This window comes from Botryllus schlosseri, chromosome 8 (assembly GCF_051294905.1).
Source record: "Botryllus schlosseri isolate E-star chromosome 8, Bs_hap1, whole genome shotgun sequence".
NCBI lineage: Eukaryota > Metazoa > Chordata > Ascidiacea > Stolidobranchia > Styelidae > Botryllus > Botryllus schlosseri.
The window spans coordinates 8,859,975-8,881,516 of NC_137243.1; the positions used below are offsets into that span (position 1 = coordinate 8,859,975).

Genomic DNA, 21,542 nt, shown 5'->3' on the forward strand with positions numbered 1-21,542 from the left:
GCCACTTTTCAAAGTTTCTAAAAGCCGCGGGCCGCATGACATCAATATCGAGATTAAAGTAGGCAACGCAGTTTAACAACCACGTATGATAACTCTACGTTATTACAATGCTGTGCTCTCTAACATGGGCGACGGGCATAGTCACCACAAAAGCAATAATATTTATTGAACAAACACAAATCCAACAAAAAATATCAAGATCATCAATTTCATTATATTTTGAACTATGAGCTGTGCACGATACCTGACAACACTCTGTAGCGCACCTAAAACAGGGGTGACCAACCTATTTGCTATTCACGGCCGCATTTCAATTATTCATGTAGCCTGCTGCCGCATTCCGGTGCTTAGTCGTAATGATTTAACTGGGCCAAATGGCGAATACCCACGTTAGACTGTCCATGTCCATCGCCGGTACACTCCGGACTAATATATTTACGTATATCGGCTTACTGTGCGCACCGAAATCGTCATAATAAAAAGAGTCACATGATTTCGACCTGTAATCGCGCCAAGCGCGAAAGATTTTTCAGGTTCATGAGTGAATTTCGTCATTAAATATTAGTATAGTTTCATATATCACTATAAAATATTTATCCTTTTTCGGCCAATGTGATCAGATTCACCGGCAGAGCTGATGCAGGGATTGTCTTCGAAAACTTAGGGAAGTTATTAATGCTGTGCTGCATCTTTGGTTGTGTCAATTCATATTAGTCCCCTTTGTTGCATGCAGTTATTTCTTGACCTCTAATCAGATTTGTCGAGAGTCAATTCGTAAATTCAATTTGCATATTGACGGCCGCCAACACATCCTAATTGAATTAAGTGTCGACGGCCGCATGATTTTCCTTCTACTGTCGCAGATTGACCACCCCTGGATTAAGGAATCGATTTTGGGGTTAGCTATATATAGACACGGCAGTCTACTTGCTGGAAAACCATCTCCTCGTAAAGCATGGTCGTTTGGAGAGCCCGAAGTAGTTTTTCAAGGGTCTAGGTCTTGGCAGTGGTGGATCATTGCACGTCAAGGCAATATGACCATTCATACCAGCAAATTCTTCCTCCGTCGAATGATATTACCATGCCGAAGCCGTATCAGATAGTGAGGAATAGTGATATTGGGCACAGAAGAATGACTTACTTTGGACAACAATATCAATTTCAGCATTTCGAAATGCTTCACTAAGCGTTCTTCCGAAATTTTTCCAAATCAGGCCGCGGGCCGCAAAATATGACCTCGCGGGCCACATGCGGCCCGTGGGCCGCGTGTTGGTGACCCCTGTATTATATAATTGTTGAGCTTTCAAAAATCCCCATTGATGAATTTCATCAATATCAGTATAGATTCCAGGCAGGAATGTCTTGTTAAATATTCAGCAATTTCTTGCCACATCAAACCCATTCTCGACAAATAATAATATTGTGACACCCGTGCGCCAAAAACCACAAAGTGTTCATCGCTTGATTTGATATCCAAAGTACGGGTATGAATTGTTTATAGAGGACCATTCACATTGTGTATACAAGCCACGCTCCGGCGAACGTCCCTACACCTTCGAATCCTAACTCAAATTCACGCCGAAGAAGAACATTCTTGATGAAATCGTATGAAGTATTTAGTAAGGAATTTCGACTGATAGGAACATTGAATGACTAAATGCATTGTGCAAAGCAGTAGTTTCGGGGAACACACTTTGTAAAGGCGGGAAAGCGAATCGATATATTCATTTTGGGGATTTCGGGATGTTAATATACCTACTACAGTCGGCATAGAAGCTTCTACGATTCATTACGAAGGCTTTCGAAAAATGATAATAACAAACAGAGGGATAAACAGGCGGTGAAATAATCAAATTTTCTCACACTGCATTTCAGTTGTTTTCCGCATCCATAGTCTTCGCAGTTCACCCCGCTTGCAAAAGAAAGAACCTGATAAAAGGACATCACAATGAGAGCGTCAACTATATAAAGCTAGGCAAGATTGCTGACAGTACAATACAGAATACCACTTCGCTACAAAGCAATAGAGCACGGCAGGAGGACTATGTGATTAAAGCAGATTAACGTTACCACGGTGGGCCCAGGCGAAATGCCTTTAGCTTTTGGGGGCATGGATCCAACACAAGCGTCAACATGCTAGGAACGCAACATAGTGCTGACAATATGCGCCCAGTGGCGTGATGCAATACATGGTTCATTGAAATACCGTTACAATCAAACCGCAAGTTTATTCTTCCTCGGATAATTTATTATCTAACAGCGCAATCTCATTGCGCAAACTTGTTAATAGACCATTTGAAAGGTGTACAAATTTCCTTCAGGTACCAATTAAAACTTAAGTCAGATTAGTACTAGCATACGGAACTAAACAGTTTACTAGCAACAACACTACATATAATCAGACATTTATGATTCAGGCAGCATCTCTGTCGCCAACGCGGAATGGCTGCTCCCTTCAGCGACTGTTGCAAAGGCGGTATGCTGTTCGGGAGTTGCGGACACACAAATTTCTCCGTCACACAATTTCGTTTGAGGTGTTTTGGCTTCAATAACTTCCAAAGTTAAATCGAAAATATATGCAAACTGCTTGGAGTATTTGGTTGTATTAAGTACACTTAGTTGTGTATTGATTTATTATTATAAAATTGGTGGGTACGTTGCACATTGTGTAATATTTCGCTATGGCTGGTGTACAAGGGATTGGGCAAGTCGTTGGTTTAGTTAGACCAAGTGAAGCGAATCAGATAATGTTTGGATACTTACAATTAAACATCAGAACAATGTTTTGGGAACTGTGTGACTGATTTCCAGAGTAGAAATGCTATATTGATAGAGAACAACAACTGTATCTCAAATTGCGTTAAAAGACTTTGAAATTTAGTTCACAAGATGACCGTAATTATCACATTCAGCACCTTAATACCGAACACTGTAACAGGGTAAGGTAAATCGCCTTAAAATCATGCTGGGAAAACGCAAAAAGCGTTCCGTCACGTACTTGGACCTCGCTGCTGCGCGTGTCTGTCCTCTTGCACTGGCCGACGGCGAGGCTACGACATTCGTAAGACGGCAAACTAGACCCAGACGCTATCGAACAGCATGCACCGATTTCACATCTCTGCCTGCACGCTTGCCTCGAAGCAAAGTTGTTACCGTTTCCGCCGCAACCTTAATTAAAACATGAAAGGGGCGATGCAAACACTTTTTGATACGTCCATCACAATTGGCTTCGCGATCACGGCATGACCTACTCGACACCGTCGCAAAGATGACATTCTGTGACATCGAGACGTTTGACAGAGTGGGATAAAATAAACTGTTTACTCTGCTAAGACGGTGCAAAGTGGCCCGAACAAAGAGAAGTAAAACATCAAAGACAAAAGAGGAGCGTTAATTTCGTACGGCAGCCAGCCGGGTGTTGTCTTTGTGGTCAGTTATACAAATATAAACCGACAGAAGTTAATATTTGCGATAGGTCGTACTACCAGCAATTAATTATTCCCAACTAAGATAGTGTCGTAATTAACGATCAAGCAGTTCGAAATATTAACAGCACTTGCCAATATACCATTGTACGATATATTCATATTGAAATAAATCCGACTTCATATTTGGTCATACGATTGTTGATATACGATGTTCTTTCAAATTCTCTACTAGTTGCTGACGATTACCCCTGACGAGTGTCAGCCGAAAATATTCGGGTTCATTTCAATATGAATATATTATTAAATGTATATTGAACTTCTGTAACTCTAAGAAGCGCTTGTTAATACAATAATAATATTTTAGCAAATGCACATTCCGCTTCTAACTGAGACGAACAGGACATTAGTTAGAATAACATGCCCTGTTTAATAGTAAATCGCACAGTATCGCACGTTGATACCAGCATATTACGGGTAGGCTACGCCTGTAATTACGAATAGGTCACATGTAAGCCCACTCGATAATGAGGAAACCAAAAAATCGCCGACTAATCATTGACCACATCATGCGCTAATGAGTTGAAAAGATACCGCTTTCGCAACTAGATACGACATTGATTACCTGAATATTCGAACTGATCGCATTGCTGCGTGAATTTGTTGAAATACCAGCGGGTTTCGGCGCGTCTTACGCCGGCTTCGCACCGTCCGACTAATTTATCGTAGGCGCACACGTTCACCGGATTCTGGCATCTGACTCCAGCGTAGCCTGCAGCGCATCTGTGAAAGGATAAATAATCATTATCAATCATAGGTCGCTTTTTGAATTGGTATTCAAAAAGTTGGGCGTTAAGATTGAAGTACTTTGTATACTTTGTAATACTTTGTAAGCACTGGAGTATAGAAGCACACATCGAGACTCGAGTACCTGAGTGATTCGATTCTGAATCACGTAATACGCTTCGAGTCGAGTCATCGAGTATCACTCATTATGACGACATAACAGAATGTAATACGTCAAAGTTCAAATATGTACCGCTTATGTCACCACAAAGAATATAATGCCTGTTATCCATATCATAAATGATACTTGGGTATTTTTTCGATCATGCCGATTTCATTCCACTTAGTGACAATGCTGTGGGATTATCATGACTTCAGAAATGTGCTACGTCCAGAAACCTTCGTAGCTTTGTAATATATGTTTCGTATGCTGCGATACAGCCAATCAAGGTTTCAAGGCTTCAAAGGTGAAAATTAGTACCGAAACTATAATTCTCGTTGATAGATTAACTTTCAGTGGCGAGAAGCGCATAATTTCAGTACTCGAAAAAATCGTCTTTTACTACTCGACTCGAATCATTAAAATTATTACTCGATTCAGATTCGAGTACTCGAATCATTGTGCCCAGCCCTAATCGAGAAAAAGAACAGATACAGACATTTTGGGAAAGATATTGCAGCTGGTAACATGCAAACGTGGTCAAAGTAGTCATTGTCGTACTCAAGTAGAAGTAGATTTGAATTAGAAATAGCTTTGTTGAAATCCCATCCCATAACAGTGCTATCTATGTCTTAATGTCCACATGCTTGCCGATACAAGTTGGTGCATTTTTCTGTCGCTAACATACAACCACATCTTCACTGCGTTACAATACACGCATTTCAGTTCCATTGATGACATCGCAATTCTCGTAACGAGGCTTTTTTTTCACGCCGCTGACAGATCGACACGTAATCGGAAGCGCAAGATTGGAGATCACACATCAGTTCAATTTCCACTAACCGGCATCGGTATCGATCCCCGTCTTCCACACAGGAAGCCCCATTTAAACATGGACCGCTGGCGCACGGGTTGCTCTCGTCACAACGCTCCCCCCGAAACGGTTGCGGACACTCGCACCGAAAACCTGAAGCAATAAATCGCAGAATTTCCAAACATATTCAAATTCCCGAAACAAAACACAATCAGACCGTCACGGTTGTTGATGCAAGTTCCGCCGTTTTGACAGGGAGCTCGGTAGCAATGATCTATCAGTTCACATCGTAGTCCGGTACGCGCTGGCGGGCATTCGCAGGCGAAACTACCTCTGCCGATGACCCTGCATCGCCCGCTGTTGAGACATGGATTCGGTCTGCAGTGAGCCGAAAACAATTAGCGGATATGTCTTAACGCATTAGCGCATACAGTTTTGTCAGCTTGCCTGCACGGGTGACGATTTTGGCATCTGTCTCCGGAATGCGTTTCCGGACACACGCATCTAAATCCGCTTCCGGAGTCTTCGTTTTCGCACCGGCCGCCGTTCAGGCACCGGTTTTCGGCGCAGTAGTCCACCATCTCGCAGTGTTGGCCGCGAAATTTCGGCAGGCAAGAGCAGTCGTAACCTCCCGAGTCTGTGCGTAGCGATTTCGATTGGTCAGGTCTATTGCCAAACCTCAAAGTGTGCATTTAAACACGGGAGCTAAGTACCCTTTATACTGCCATACAGAATATAATGCCAGTTCTACGTCACATTAAAGATAATAATTAGGAATTTTGTCGACCAAGTCAATTCCATCGTGCTTTATGGCAATGCTGTGGGTTGATCACGACCTCACAGATATATCATTTCTATTGCCGTGCGTAGCTTTGTAATACACGTTTCGTAAGCCAAGATACGACCAACCGAGGTTTCAAGGCTTCCACGCTGGAAAATAGTATCTAAACTATGATTTTCGTAGATAAATTTAGTCATAGTGGCACGGAGCGTACAGTATATATCATTAGAATTTATAAACTAACACTCCATTCAGATCGAGAACTCTAAGCATTGGGCCCAGCCCCAGAGCTCGGCCATATCTAGCGGTTTTACATCGGTTGGAGACGTGGCGGGATAGCGCAGTGGTATAATCCGCGGCTGCAACACCGATGGGTGCGGGTTCGAGTCCCACCGAGGTCGACTTCCGAAATCCGATACCTAAGGAGGTTTAACAATCTAACTCATCCGCGTCAGCGGAGTCTTACTAAGGTGCTATAAGTCGGCAGTTACGGAAAACAAGAAGAATATCGGCCTGGTGTAAATGACCATAGTAGTCGACAAACACCATGAGTACCCCAAAAACAAACAAACATCGGTTGGAGATCTCATCGGGTCAAAGTAATCACAAGGGCAAGTTTCTGCATCTTTTGAAACTTTTTTTACAACTTCCGGCAGCTTCCTAAATACTCAGAAGTTGTGGTGTTTTAAGCTGTTTGGAGGAATCTTATATTGCAACTTTTTGCATCTTTTGTTTTTGCTTTGCATCTTTTTCGATTTTTCATGCAAGTATTTGCAAGTGTTTTCTATTTTTATGCAACTAACTTTTTACTGGAAATATGTGGTACTGTATGTAAATAAACCGCTTGATTATTTCACCGTCGTTTAAATCTGAGGTCCTTTCTGATTTAACGTACATTCAGGCTAGACCTCCGAAAGTTATATTTTCACTGGGTCAATTTTTTCAGGCTATTGATTTTGTTGAAGTCGCCAACATTGAGTTTTGCTACAGTGCCTTGGATACGGAACGATTGTAGTATCTCGTACCCTAATAATTTCAAGGAACTTGTCCATAAATTCAACTTTTTACTGCAACTTTTGTGAAACATAAGTGCAACTTTCCTCGGATTTGACTGCAACAAAAACTTGCCCTAGTAATCACAGATGCCGCACCCGAACGCAAGTATAAATTACGCTGCGAGATCCCAAATGTGATCAGCATTTAAGTACTTCTAGTTTATATAAGTAGGCTACTCAAGTAAGGTAGGTTTTTCCTCCTTATGCTACTTACTCGAGTGCTTATATTTATAAACTACTTTCAGTTCTACTTCAGTTATTAAGCAAAACAACTTACTTTTTAAACTTTGAATTTTGTGAAGTAGAAAGTAGTTTTGGGATGTGCTTGCATCGCTTTTACGAGTCGAATAGTGATGGCAAACGGGCGAAAGAGCCCCTGTATCATGGTAGCTGAATATCTTTTCGAAAATCGCACATACATCCGTGGTATCATTGCGCATTTACGTTAGTCCAGAAGATATAGAGCCTACAATTTCGAAAACGGCCAAATCCGACCAACTGCTAAAGGTATGCGACCCTTCGACCGAATCTACTTTTAGAAAGTATTTGAGTACTTGTTATATCGTCAATGTAAACTTGTACTTGAAGTAGTTTTGACATGTCTTGTAAATTGCTACTTCTACTTGATATATAGATCGATAGGCTTTAATTTGTCACACCAATAAACAAGGTATCAGAAGACTGAGTAGAATTTTTCATGGTTACTTTTACTTGAGTATCAACGCTGACTGCTTAGACCACTTCTAGAGGTTCTGCTCCAATACAGTGAAAATTCCGCGACTCCCGAAGCAGGAAAACTATTTTAAAATGGGAATATGGATCGAGATGTTAGCAGAATACTTTCAAGCACATTTCAATGTACTATGTATGATTACGCAAAGACTTTTGTCGGTCAATAGGCCAGGATAGTTTCGAAAACAAGCATGAAGGACATCCGTGACGCAGAATAATGCTGGTATGCAGACAGGCGCAACTTAAATATTTTGTTCCGTGACCGACCGTGATAGAGGAGCACCGCTTGAGCATGATAACGTTTTCACTCATGACTATGACGCAAAGTATATCGTAAAGCTAATGTCGGCGGAAAAAACAGAGACTGATTAAGTCTGCCTAAAACAACCTTAAGTAGTCCAAATCAGAAAGGTGTACAATGTACAAGCTTTTTGACAAATGGGTCAGATATAAAAGAAAAACAAGGGAATCATACAGGCTGTGCTAGGATAGTTGCGAGAGCCACAACCTCATTAAGAATTGGTAACGCCGATTACGAGACTTATCAACAAATACGGAACTACACATAACAAAGGAAAATACCAGGTTACTGAATAAATCTTCTCAAAATATTACCGTGCAAAGTCAGCATATGTGTATTTTAGTGATTTTAGTATTTTTGTCACTTACCACGTTTGATCTTATCGCAAACGTAACACACTAAGTTAAATTTGAAACTAATTCATTAAAGGGCCGCACGTTGCACCCCCTGTTCTAATTATTCTAACGCTTTGATTGTGGAAAACTATTCAAGTACTTGAATAGTGGAAATATTGATTCTGTCTATCTCAAAGGATTTGTACCAGTAATTTGCAAGACCATTTCCTGTCTTATCTGAAATATGATTCATAACTAAAACAGATTTAAATTTGAAGCTAGTGGGGGGCGGTGCCAGGTCGGAAAATTCAGTTTGCTATCGCACCGCAATCTCACTAACATCGCATCTTGAAAATTCAAAGTTTGCACAGTGTCCATAACAATACCCTCAATGTTTAAACAGTCTCGCACACCTGTCACCGTGCAATGTCCTCCGTTTTGACACGGCGTGCTGGCGCAAAGGTCAAAAACGTCTTCGCAGTCGGGTCCCGTGTAATCCGCAGTACAGTTGCAAGTGTACGGCTTCTGTTTTTGTTAAAAATAACAGGCTTAAAATTTACTCCTTCCCTGTTTCCAGTAACGTGATTTTAGAGGATTGTGGTTCCACAAGAATTCATCGAGAGTAGACTATTTTAATCTCGAAGTGGCTGGCACTATGAAGCAGTGTTGGGATCAAGTCACCGCCGTCGACCCGCCAGTTATTTCGAGTCAATGCAAATTCTGGCTGCAGTGATTTTATATTTCTCAATCGTAGTGATCGAGCCAAGTCATGAGATTCCAGAACTTGAAACGTCAAGTCACGCCATTCACGACTCAAGTAATCCCAACGCTGCTATGAAGTTGAAGCAATTCCGTGCGGTATTTGGCGTGCTTCATTGAATTTATCGAATATTATCAATTGAATAGCGTATTCGTATTGGAATAAACCCGAATATATTCAGCTGACACTCGTCAGGGGTAATCGTCAGAAACTAGGAGATAATTGGAAAGAACATAGCCTACCTTACGATTACCCCTGACGAGTGTCAGTTGAAAATATTTGGCTTTGTTTCAATATGAATATTGAAGTTCCGTAGCTTCAAATATTATCATGTATATATAATATCAACATGATGTTTGGACTGATACTAAAACGTAGATTAATCGCTAAAATCGCTAGAATCAATCAAAATTAGAAATAATTATCATTATCCAATCACAATTTGTGATAATCACCATATTTCTTCATCGATCATTATCAATAGCGGATGAATTACAGGTTGTGCTGAGCACAAAGTGCTTAAACTTACTCCGTTTCTAGATGGTGTATTTTCACAGGTACCTCCATTAGCACACGGCCTGGCTCGACAATAATCCACTAGTTCACAGCGATCCCCGTAATGCGTTGCTCGACACCTCGAAGAAGAAGATGCGTATCGAATTACTATCGGAGAGAAAGCGGTGTTGCTTACGTACAGGATTTAATGAAAACATCAAACATTTGTTTTTTATCAGTTTACACTGCTCGCCGATTATTATGCGCGAGTGAGATTACGTCGGAAACGATACAGCCAGACGGATAAACACAGTAGACTAGCAGCGATAATTATAGCGATTTTCACCAATACAGACAAAACATCATGATTGCTATCACTATAATTACCATATATCATAATAACATACTCCATGTTGCCATCAGATGAAATCGTACAGTAAAGGCGATAAAAACGTTATTATCTGATAATTACCACCACTTCACTTGCGGGAGCACATCGTAAACAACCTTGCGGATATATCTATAGATAAGATCTATAACAGGGGTTCTGAAACTCTGTGGGCCTCGCAGAGTAGTTTCAAGGGGCCACGGAAGGCAACTGTTGAAACTCCTATAACTATGAAACCGTATTGTGTCCCTGATTTGATCTGATCTTCGACCTGAGCCATAATTATGTCGTATTTTCAGCGCCTGATAAGTGATGATCTTTTTTTTCAAGTCATTAGTAAGTAAAACGGTACCGTAAGTATTCTAGGCCTGGTTTTGCCTGAAAGACTGAAACTTGTCCAGTATAGAAATGGAAGTATAGTCTAAAATCGCAACCATTCGAGGAAATAGTGCGAGTATGCAAAATCTACTGGGAGTAATTCGTAAAGTACAAGTAAACCGTTACTGATCACCTCTGGTCAGGATGCTCAGAATATTTGGATGTCCCTAACTTTTCATTACGCCGACGGCAGCCCAGTTGTGCACTTAAAAATATCTTCTCGGACTAGGTAACAAAATGCGCAACCACTAAATGACTAGAAGTAAAAGACAATGCAAAATCAAGCATTTTACCTGCATCTGAAACTTCCACCAGCAGTAAGCTCGCACGACCCGCCGTTCCGACACGGATTTACGGCGCACGGCGACACCGTCTCGCAATGCTCCCCCATGTACCGATCCATACAGCGGCAAGTGTACATTAAATTCCCGTCGGCATCAGTAGTAGATAAGGGCAAACATTGTCCCCCGTTTCGACAAGGCGACGACCGACAAGAATCCCTCACCTCGCACCTAGGACCGATAAAGTCTCCCACGCATTGGCAAGTGTATTTCAGCCCTGTTGCGTCGGACGGTTGGTTTTGGCATGCCCCGCCGTTCGCGCAAGGCCGGGGGAAGCAATAATCGACATCTTCGCACGATTCTCCTGCGTATCCGCCGACGCATTCGCATGTGTAACCGCGCGAGTTTCGCGGATCGGACAGGCAGCGTCCGCGGTTAGCGCACGGATCGGACGAGCAAGGCAGCGAGTCTTCGCATCTGACGCCGCGGAATCCTTCCGTGCAATCGCACGTAAAATTCCGGTCCACGCCCGCGACGCAGCGTCCTCCGTTTAGACACGGGTTATGCCTGCAAGGCGTCGTGTCTTCGCAGCGCGGGCCTTGATATCCTTCCTTGCAAGCGCAGGTGTACGTCACGCTGTCGTGGGTGACGCATCTCGCGCCGTTGCGACACGGGTTGGAAGAGCACGGGTTGGCGGATTCGCATGTCTGGCCGTGGAAACCGGGCGGGCATTCGCAGGTGAACTCGTACGACTCGAGCCCGCGGCGGCAGGTTCCGCCGTTTTGGCAGGGTGATGAAGAGCAGCCGTCTCGCGTTTCGCATACGTTGCCTGCACAAAGAAGGCGCAGGATGTTGATTTCCGAGAAGATGTGACTTCGTAAGCTTCGTGACTTTGCATAGACACGCGGGTAGAGAATAGGTTTATTTACCAGGTTTCTATGACAGTGTAGGGAGCAATGGCCATCGGCAGTGTCTTATACTATATTCGCCTTTCACATTCATTACAAATAGTGAAATTGAGTCACAGAAACCATTCTTTACGGGGATATAGCTAGGGTTGCATTTAAAACAAATGGTTGTTTTTGTTTAAAACACTCCGTTTTAAACATGTTTGAACAGTGTTTTAAACAAAGGCCTTCTTAAAAAATGTTTTTTCTAAGTTGTAAAATTATGCCATAATTGTGTAAATACTTTCCAGAAAACATGTTTTATGAGCCTGTGGACAATTACCACCCGCTATAGCCGACGTATGCGATATCGGATGGTTGAAACCCTCAAAATAGTCGGTTCAACGACTATAGTACGGGTACGTAGATATTTCGTCGAAGGAGCTATATTTACCCTATATTTTCAATTGTCAATGTCAATCCACTATGACGTTACTATTGAATATTTGTGACGTCATCGCTTGAAAAACAACAATAAAAACATGTTTGTTTTAAATTGATTTTTATTTTAAATGCAACTCTATAGCCTAGGGGTGTAGTGAGTTCTGTTGACAGTTTACCCGCTTTCTCGGGGTGGTACACGAAAATACAGCAACTCCACCCCTGGGATAAATCTCGCTGTCACCCGTTGGAATGTAAATACACGATTACACGAAATACACGATATACTATTTGCAGCTACTTAGTCAAGAATACTGTGCGAATCCCCATTTTCGACTTCTACTTGAAGTAGTTTCAACGTGTCTCGGAAATGGATACTTCTGCTGTCAATTTAGTAGAAATTTATGGCGTTGCTTCTACTTCTGCTTAAGCTCCAATGATACTTGCTTTAACCACCTCTACACAGAGTCATATCTGGTATACGCAATGTACTTTAGTAGGAGTCTGTATCACTACATGATATGAACTGCAGGAATATGCACTGGACGATGTTATCAAACTTACGTTGGGACTCGAATTAATTTTGATCGGATCTGCTCAACTCCGATTAAATAACGGTTTTTTAATAGGAAGATGGCACAGTCGCCGGGCTTTACTTACCGAAGTATCCGGGCTGACATCTGCACGAGTATCCGCCGCGAGGTACGCTGGTACACACTCCCCTGTTCAAGCAAGGCGAGGAATAGCAGTCATCGCGATCCTCGCATCTACGACCTTTGAATCCGTCCGCGCAACGGCACATGTAACCCTTAACAAGCAAACCCGATTCAATTGAAATACAACCTCGATGCCAGGCTGGACTCTCATAATGATTGCGATAGATCTCTCAAATTCTTTTCTCAATTTTCCCGTGTTCCCAACTGACCTCACCATGGAGGTGTAGAATAAGGTATGGGCAAAATCTGGTACCTGAGTGTTTCGCTCCGATTCCAGTACAAGGCTATGAGTCAAATCGACCAATCGAGATTCACCCGTTATGGCGTTATACCAGTATGCATGATTCTGAAAGTTTAAATATGCATATTTTACACGACCGCAATAACAGAATGCCGGTCGCACACCGCATTGATAATAATCATATTGTATCTTTACGAACATACAAATTTCATAGCGCTTCGAGACAATGCCGTGGGTTGATCATTACTTCACAGAAATGCCATTTCTACGATGGTGCGTGGCTTTTTGCTACATATTTTGGATCCTGCGTTACGACCAATGGAGGGTTTGAGGCTTCCACGTTGGGACAAAAGCATCGAAACTAGGGTTGCATATTAAACAAATGCCTTAAAAAATAGAAAATGATGTTTTTTCTAAGTTGTATAATGGTGCTATAATTGTGTTAATACTTTCAAAAAACATGCTGTATGAGCCTACGGACGAGTACCACCCGATATAGCAGACGTATATGATATGGGATAGTTGAAACCCTCTAAATAGTCGGTTCAACAACGATAGTAGGTAGATATCGATCATTGGTGCGGAATGAATGTTGTGATGATGATGACCGCCGACCGTAAAAATGCTGTGTGACGATGTATTCCTGGTTAAGGATATTTTTGGTCCGTAAATGACAGGGGTTAGAAGCCTATTTCGTTAAAGGAGTTATATTTACCCTATATTTTTAGGTGTCCGGTCAATACCGAAAATGCTATTACCGAGAATGCTATTACCGAGAAAGACAATACCGAGAATGGACATTACCGAGAATGGACACCACCAAGAATGGACATTACCGAAAATGCAATATATGCAATGCTGGCATGTTATGCATGTGAACAGGTCGTGTCTGTGCATCACGGCGTGGCCACATTCGGTATCGATTCTCAGGCATAATTTCTTGACAAAGTCCGTCCCAGCAAGCTAGATTCTTGGCATTGGCCGTTCTCGGTAATGTCCATTCTCGGAAATGTCCGTTCTCGGTAATGTCAATTCTCGGTAATAGCATTCTCGGTAATGTCCATCTCGGTAATAGCGTTCTCGGTAATAGGATGGAACCATATTTTTAATTGTCAATGTCAATCTACTATGGCGTCACAATTGATGACGTCACGTGACGGCTTAAAAAAATGTTTTAAACCGGTTTGTTTCAAATTGATTTTTGTTTTAAATGCAACCATAATCGAAACTGTCCTTCTCGTTGGTAATTTTATCTCTCACAGTGGGATCATTATCTTCTCACTAGTCGCCTCGAATCATTACAATTAACAATAGATTTAGATTCTAGTTCTCGAAGGATTGTGTCAAGCTCTAATAGGTACCATAAAATTTATGTGAGCATGGTCTGCGTTAGATCGTGATATCGGATTGAACAAATATATATCAGTAGCGAGGAGTGAAAGTCACTTCTTAGACGGGCAGTAACTTTTCAACATTGGATAAATTATCGATATTGTGATCTCACAATTCTTTCGTGGATATGCACCGTATACGATTGGGTACCCGAAATATCTCACTGTCATAGACTCACCAATTCGGCGTTGGTGCATTCGCCTGCGTTGAAGCAGGGCCCGGACGCGCAATGGTTCAGCGGTTGCCTTTCGCAATTCCTCCCAGAGAATCCCTCCCTGCACCGGCACCGATACCCGCCGTCCGCGAGTCTCTCGCAATCGCCCCCGTTCACGCACACCCCGCGGACGCATTGGTCCACAAGTTCGCATCGATCACCATAATACCCGGCACGGCACCTGAAAGTGGCGAAACGGTCGATTAATATTCAGCAAACTTACCAACGCAATATTATTGGCGTGCGCGCAGCCAGGTCGCAGGATGTGATCCTACATCACCGAAAATTCAGATGTGGCAGACCGTCACTTAATACGAATTACTCAAGTAGGTTTTGTCCGCAGTTCCTCGGGTGGTATGTTTTTACACTACTTCCACTTCATCTTGAACAGTAGGGATGTGAAAAATTGTACTGGCTACTTGATAAAATAGTTGGGTTACCCATGGCCTACTAAAAACATGGGTTACCTAAAAAAAAACGATGAACACCAATTTTGGTTCAATTCCAACCTATAGAGGCATTGCTATAAGAGTAAAAAGTTTTGGATTTATTTAATAAAAATATTATAATAAATTTTTCCACTTTTACCTTGAAATTGTCAGACTGTCTGAAAAAAAACGGTGCACAACACATTTGACTCAATTCTAACCGGTAGAAGCGTAGTGATTGATGTTCAAAATTTGACATTTCATTTCATAGTATTTACTGGGTATAGGTCTATATAATAAATAAGTATAATTGAAGAATTTGTCACCGTAAATACCACATCTTGCAAATGCAAAATTTTTGTACTCCAATAACTTCGCTTCTACGGGTTGGAATTGAGCCAAATTTCTTTTTAGTCGTTTTTTTTAGACAACCTCACAATTTCATGGGGTAGCCACTAGCCAGAAAGATTTGAATTTTTAAATTCAAAACTTTTATCTCTTATAGCAATGCCTCTGTAGGTTGGAATTGCACCAATATTTGGTGTGCAGCGTTTTTTTTTAGGTAACCTAACAAAGTATCCAGTACCGGTACCATTTTTAAAAACAGTCATTTCTGAACATCCCTATTGAACAGTCGTTTAGGCGAAAGTACTACAGTTTGTCTCTTGAGAAGCAGAACGCAGTTTTTGGATACGTTGGCGTCACTTTTAAGTGTGAAATCGTCACTTGAACCGCGTGAGATAGACATCACTTTACCTACCGGATACATATTCTACCTATTCATCGCCAGAAATAATTTAGCATCAGTCGCGAAGATGCAATTTGTAATTTTGAAATTAGCCACTCTTGCCAGAGTAGTCCAAAGCGTGTAAACCGTCGATCAAACGTGCTTTTCGAAAATACTTGAGTATTGTTCAGACTTTACATTACTACTTCCGACTGAAGTAGTATCGACAAGTCTTCGAAATAGCTAATTTTACTTGCATTGATACGAAATTTACGGGGTTGTTCCAATGCCGTAGCTGTTGCTTTCAGTAGCAACGCTGACTACATTGACCAATGACCACCTTCGATGATGCCGCGACTGTGCCACTTATCCTGGTTATGCTCAAAACCACGCCGATAATGGGAGTAATATCTCAATTACAACATAGGATTAATTGTAATTATTCGTGGCCATGTTAGCGTGCAGGCGAAGACTGAACAAATAAGAATTCTTCAAGTGCGGAAACGAGAATTTAAGTAGGCCCACTCGAACGGAATCTGAGTAACACTCGTACAAATGACGTTATAATCGTACCAATATGTGCAGAGTAATATTTGAAAGACAACACTGTTGAATTAAATCGTCTTGCTAATGGTCTATGTACTCGACCAGTCAAATAACAAGGTTGCAGATTTTTCCATATCATTATTAAATATAGGTATGCATTATTGTAATAGCCTATAGATCAGTAATTATCCTTGATTCGTATTCAAACTGTTATAAAACAGGTTTCGAGATTTTGGCAAAATTTATATAGTATTTCGATTCGTGTCAAACCGAATTAAGATTGGATTTGAAAATATAACTGATCCATCTGTTAGTTCTATACCTATAATAATGTATCAGCCATAAACAAGATAGGCTCCTATGTCAGTTTCAGATCACCGCGAAGCGATCAAGCTCCTATGTCAGTTTCAGATCACCGCGAAGCGATCATACTGCAAAACGCAGATTGCAAAATGCCGATTCTATCTTAACTGCGAATACTCAAAAAGAATTTTAATTACTCAAATCAGGCCAGCGATCGCCACTTCATTAGTGTTGAATTTCCGCGTAGCACCAGATAAAAGACCGGCCCGTTAATGTATGGCGGTGCGCACCTTTGATGGGCCTCTTTTTAGTGTTTATGTACGGGAAAAGATGCCTGACCCGATACAGGCACCGTCATATATTGCGTTAGCCACGGTCGCAACCTTACAACCAGCGAGGTGCAAATGAGCGGTCGAAATGTCATCGGTGTTTCCAACCGAAAACTCACATCCTACTAATTTGATCTGATCCGTGTTATACACTTTTGCGGGAGTTGTGTTTACGTTCTGTCGACTCGGTGACATTGAGATTTTGCGGTTATTTGTTACGCGCATCGCCTTATCGGAAAATGCCTGCTACACCATGTCGCGGGACGTTGTGTAAACTTGACTTGGTGTCTGTCTCGTGCGACTATTGCTTGTCGTGTTTACAATGCATTTAGGAGTAAGCGATGCGTGCAGATTAGATAACCGCTTCATTCCGATGGTACGAAGTACAATTGTACAATGTCTTACTGTTTATTGCAGCCTGCTTTATGCGAATTTCTCTGATTTCTTACTCAATCTACACGTGTATAATTTCATCGCATCCTTGTGATCAAATTATTATATATTTATTATTGCTGCACCGAATAGCTAGCTCAATGTATTGAATATTTTTGAGATTGCAAACTTCAGCCCACTTGTGGTATACTGATACTGCAGTCTAAGGTGTGGTTTCGCATACAGACGCGTTACAAAAGACCGCGGGGTTTACCCATTGATATGTAAAATATAACGTCTCGGGATTTATTCAGGATTTGGTATAACTGGAGCGACTGACAGATTGTGGTGGATAAAGCGGCTTCTTACAATTGTTTACCTAGTATAGCAGATGGTATCGCGATATTATCGACAATCGTATGCCTTTAGAACGCAAATTACCAAGGCCGCAATACGTGTACTTGAACTGACGCTATGCGATTCGTGTTTTATATCTCCCGCAATCAAGTAGGAAGGTTGTCGCGTATAAATTCGAAACTGCACTGTTCTCAAGCATCCTCAACGGCAAAAGGTTAACACCGTCCGCATATCATATTTCGAAAACGAATAAACAAAACAATGCTTTGTTACGTCATCATATTTGTTCGCGTATATTTAGCGATCGGGAAGTACAAATTCATAACATTACATGTCATTAAGTAGAATGCTTATTCATTGAACTTGCCGTCCCAGCTGATCAAAACATACAAAAGGAATCATAAAAACAACTAAAACACGCAGAGCTCAAAATGGAATGTGAAAAAAATGTGGCGATGCAAAATAAACATTGTACCGATGGTCATTGGAGCTACAGCGGTCGTAAGCAAAAAAATTGAGACACATCCAACAGATTCCGGGAAACGTTCGATTCGACATGCTCCAAAGGATCATGTTATTGGGCACTCTGCATATTCTTCAGGAAACCTTGAATGCACCATCGGACTAAAATTACACCGCGTAAATCACAGCATAATTTCTGTAATTTCAATCATCGCTACCTCTGCAACCCTTGCCAATTCTTCATCTACTGCAATTCTGTAATCTGACCTTTTCATGTATTGCATAGGAATAAAAATTTGACTGCGTTGCTGAAATTTTAAAAATTTACTTCAATCTCGCCATTTTCGTTCGGGGGCAGGTTGCCCCCGGATTATGTGTGTATTTATCAGTTTTACTGTGAATAAAGAAAATAGTTATAAAACGATATTGGTCACCAGCGAAGGATATGAGACTGGTCCTCTGGCTAGCCATCCAATATATGGTGTCCATGACCATGACTTCCCCGCTTGGCGCCCACGCAATACGCATTACTGGGATAGCATGGAGGGGTGGTGCAAGACTTAGGAAGCCGTATAAGGCTTTATCTGTACCTTCCTTGTCCAGCGGCATATGCACATCATGCACTCATGGTATAATATGCAGTATGCACATTGCACATGCACAGATTGTGTGTATATATATCATGAGTCGGTGTGTATGCCACAAAAACATCAAGGACAAAATTAACTACGTCCTTTTCTTATTGTGCACCAATGAAACGCGATTGAACATTGAAGAATCTTCAAACCTCGCCCGCTTTCGTAATCACCACCGGTACGACGCACTGAAAACAGACAAAATCCCCACCTGCACACAAATCCCCCGTCACGTTCCGCGCATAATCCGTTATTCAAGCATGGATTACTGGAGCATCTCGAAGCTGCAAAAAAATAAAAATAAACAATCGTGTACCGCGCTCCGCCAAATGAACGGTCAAAGCGATGGCTAGCGCGCGGCTAAAATGACTCGCTCCCTAATGCAAGTGACAATCGCAGCGATGGATTCGGGTTCGCTCAGGAGCCAAGAGTCAAGGTTTCTGCAAGGGTAAAATTATGAGCGGCAGGCTGAATATGAGCGTGGCGTGACGTTTACAAGTGAAATGCATTAGAAATGTGATAGGGCAAGTTTTTGTTGCAGTCAAATCCGTGGAAAGTTGCATTCATTTTTCACGAAAGTTGCAGTAACAAAATTGCATTTATTTTACACAAAGTTGCACTAAAAAATTGCATTAAGGGACAAGTTCCTTGAAATTATTAGGGTATGAGATACTCGAATCGATCCGTATCCAAGGCACTGTAGCAAGACTCAGTGTTGGCGACTTCAACAAAATCAATAGTCTGAAAAAATGGACCAAGTGAAAATATAATTTTCGGCGGTATAGCCTGAATGTACGTCAAATAAGAAAGGACCTCACTCACTTTTAAACGACAGTCAAGCGATCTATTTACATATATTGCCAAATATTTCCAGTTAAAAGTAAGTTTCATTAAAAATTGAAAAGTTACGAAAAGGTGCATGAAAAAAATGGAGAAAAGTTGCATAACGTTGCAATATAAGAATCCTCCAAACAGCTTGAAACACCATACTACATAACTTCTGAGTATTTAGGGAGTTGCCAGGAGCTGTGGAAAAATGTTGCAAAAACTTGCCCTAGTGATAACTATAATTGCTATGTCAGCGATGCATCAATATTGTAATAATATGTATGTATTGTATTAAAATGAATGTCTCACTGAACATGGGCGTGAATTGCGATATACGGCACTTGGTGAATTATGGCTGCTGAATTCGGGCCTTGGTGAATTCAGCAATCGTCACTTGGTATGTACCAACGTATGTGTGTATTAATTAACGCAGTGTTTCGAAATCCTTTTTCAGATCGGGATCCACTTTTAAGTTTTATTGTGCGACCCACAATGAGCTATGACCAAGCGAATGAAAACAAATTAATGAGAAAAGAAACAATTTACACACATGCAATTTATTATTACCGTTAATGCGAAAGTGGAGCTTGCATAATAGATACTAGCAGATCATGTCAAGATTACTTGGAAAATATTCAGAAATGCCTAAAATCGAGGTACATTATTCCAAAAGTTTTCGAATTTATAGGCCTACCTATAAAATTCTATCATATCAATTGGAATATTGCCGGCATTCCATAACAACCAAAAGTAGCTCTTTATGGCGTATTGAATAGAAAAGTTTAATATTTAGAAATGCTTTGTGACCCATCTGAAATAGCTTTGCGACACACTGGTTTGGAAGCACTGAATTAATGTATTCGGGTTAGCCGTTAGATCTCGGGTTAGGGTTAGGTGTGGATTGAAGTTAGGGATTAGGGCAGGGGTAGATTAGGATTACGATTAGGAACCGCCAAGCGCCGAATTCACTGGTACCGGAAGTGACGGACTACGACATGCAGACATCAGACATGCAATCGAAGAGTGAGAATTGCAACAGAAGCGAAGCATTTCCGTGGCTACATATAGCACCGGCTCCGGTACGTAGACTGTGACGTCACAAACCAACGTTTCACTACTCAATAACGGAACTTCAGCCGACCTACATCATCCGCGGCGATATTATCATGCTAGCAACTTTGAACCAACACAACACAAAAACAAAGGCAGATGGATGCAGATATGGAGTTCATTGCGGTGACGGAAGAAATAGAAACGATTGGGTCATCAAAACTTTGTAGACGCTACAGTGTCATTTACACGAGAAATGCAATAAAAACAAAAATTATGGAGCGAATCATCTGCAAAATGTAAAACATTCATTCAGAACAGCTTTATATCAGACATTAGCACAGTTACAAAAGATACTCTCCACTCCTATTTTCGACACGATAATGAGTAATTACACGCCACTTACATTACATTGAGCCAGACAAGCGGGCTGTAAAATCGGCGATAAAATTTGTACAGAGCGGATCGCGCTATTTCCACAGCGCAATTAACCCGATGGTCGGTTCTACGTCATTTGGTTTAGTAGCGAAATTTACGCTCGAGCGCGCGCAAGCGATTGTTACGCGCTGGAGAGCGTGCTGCCAAATTACGAGAGGCCGCTGCCCTTTCAACGGCGGCCCTTTGATCAGTTACCTAATCTGTTCGGCGATAGTAATGCTTACTGTACACTTGTACAGTACATGTACCGCGCTCGCAGAATGCAAGACAAACGGATGATATAATCAAGGCCGTGGCAATGAGATCCACATAATACGCTTGCTAAGAAATCACACATAGCAAATGCACACAAAGCGAATTCTACGCCATAATGTCGCCAATGATTCAATTCAGTTCAAGTTATTGCTAAAATTTTCACCATTCCAAAACACCACAAAACTGCGATACAATGAAAGATAGGAAGGTGTCGAAACGACTTGGAGTAA

The 21,542-nt window shown here is 41.5% G+C and overlaps 1 protein-coding gene across 4 annotated transcripts in view; it reads right to left on the bottom strand.

Moving 5' to 3' along the window:
* Positions 1-21,542, bottom strand: part of LOC145445594 (uncharacterized) — an 82,356-nt gene that overhangs the window by 46,319 nt on the left and 14,495 nt on the right. For 3 of the 4 annotated variants that reach the window (XM_080323787.1, XM_080323785.1, XM_080323784.1), the window contains exons 8-20: positions 18,953-19,025; positions 14,547-14,763; positions 12,989-13,081; positions 12,680-12,827; positions 10,704-11,520; positions 9,679-9,784; positions 8,803-8,914; positions 5,633-5,822; positions 5,403-5,563; positions 5,215-5,338; positions 4,051-4,208; positions 2,999-3,168; positions 1,864-1,929 (exon numbers count right to left, since the gene is read on the bottom strand). In XM_080323787.1, the coding sequence (XP_080179913.1) occupies positions 1,864-1,929; positions 2,999-3,168; positions 4,051-4,208; positions 5,215-5,338; positions 5,403-5,563; positions 5,633-5,822; positions 8,803-8,914; positions 9,679-9,784; positions 10,704-11,520; positions 12,680-12,827; positions 12,989-13,081; positions 14,547-14,763; positions 18,953-19,025 (2,435 nt within the window). The remainder of the gene's footprint in view (positions 1-1,863; positions 1,930-2,998; positions 3,169-4,050; positions 4,209-5,214; positions 5,339-5,402; positions 5,564-5,632; positions 5,823-8,802; positions 8,915-9,678; positions 9,785-10,703; positions 11,521-12,679; positions 12,828-12,988; positions 13,082-14,546; positions 14,764-18,952; positions 19,026-21,542) is intronic. The other variant, XM_080323786.1, reaches the window with a different exon arrangement.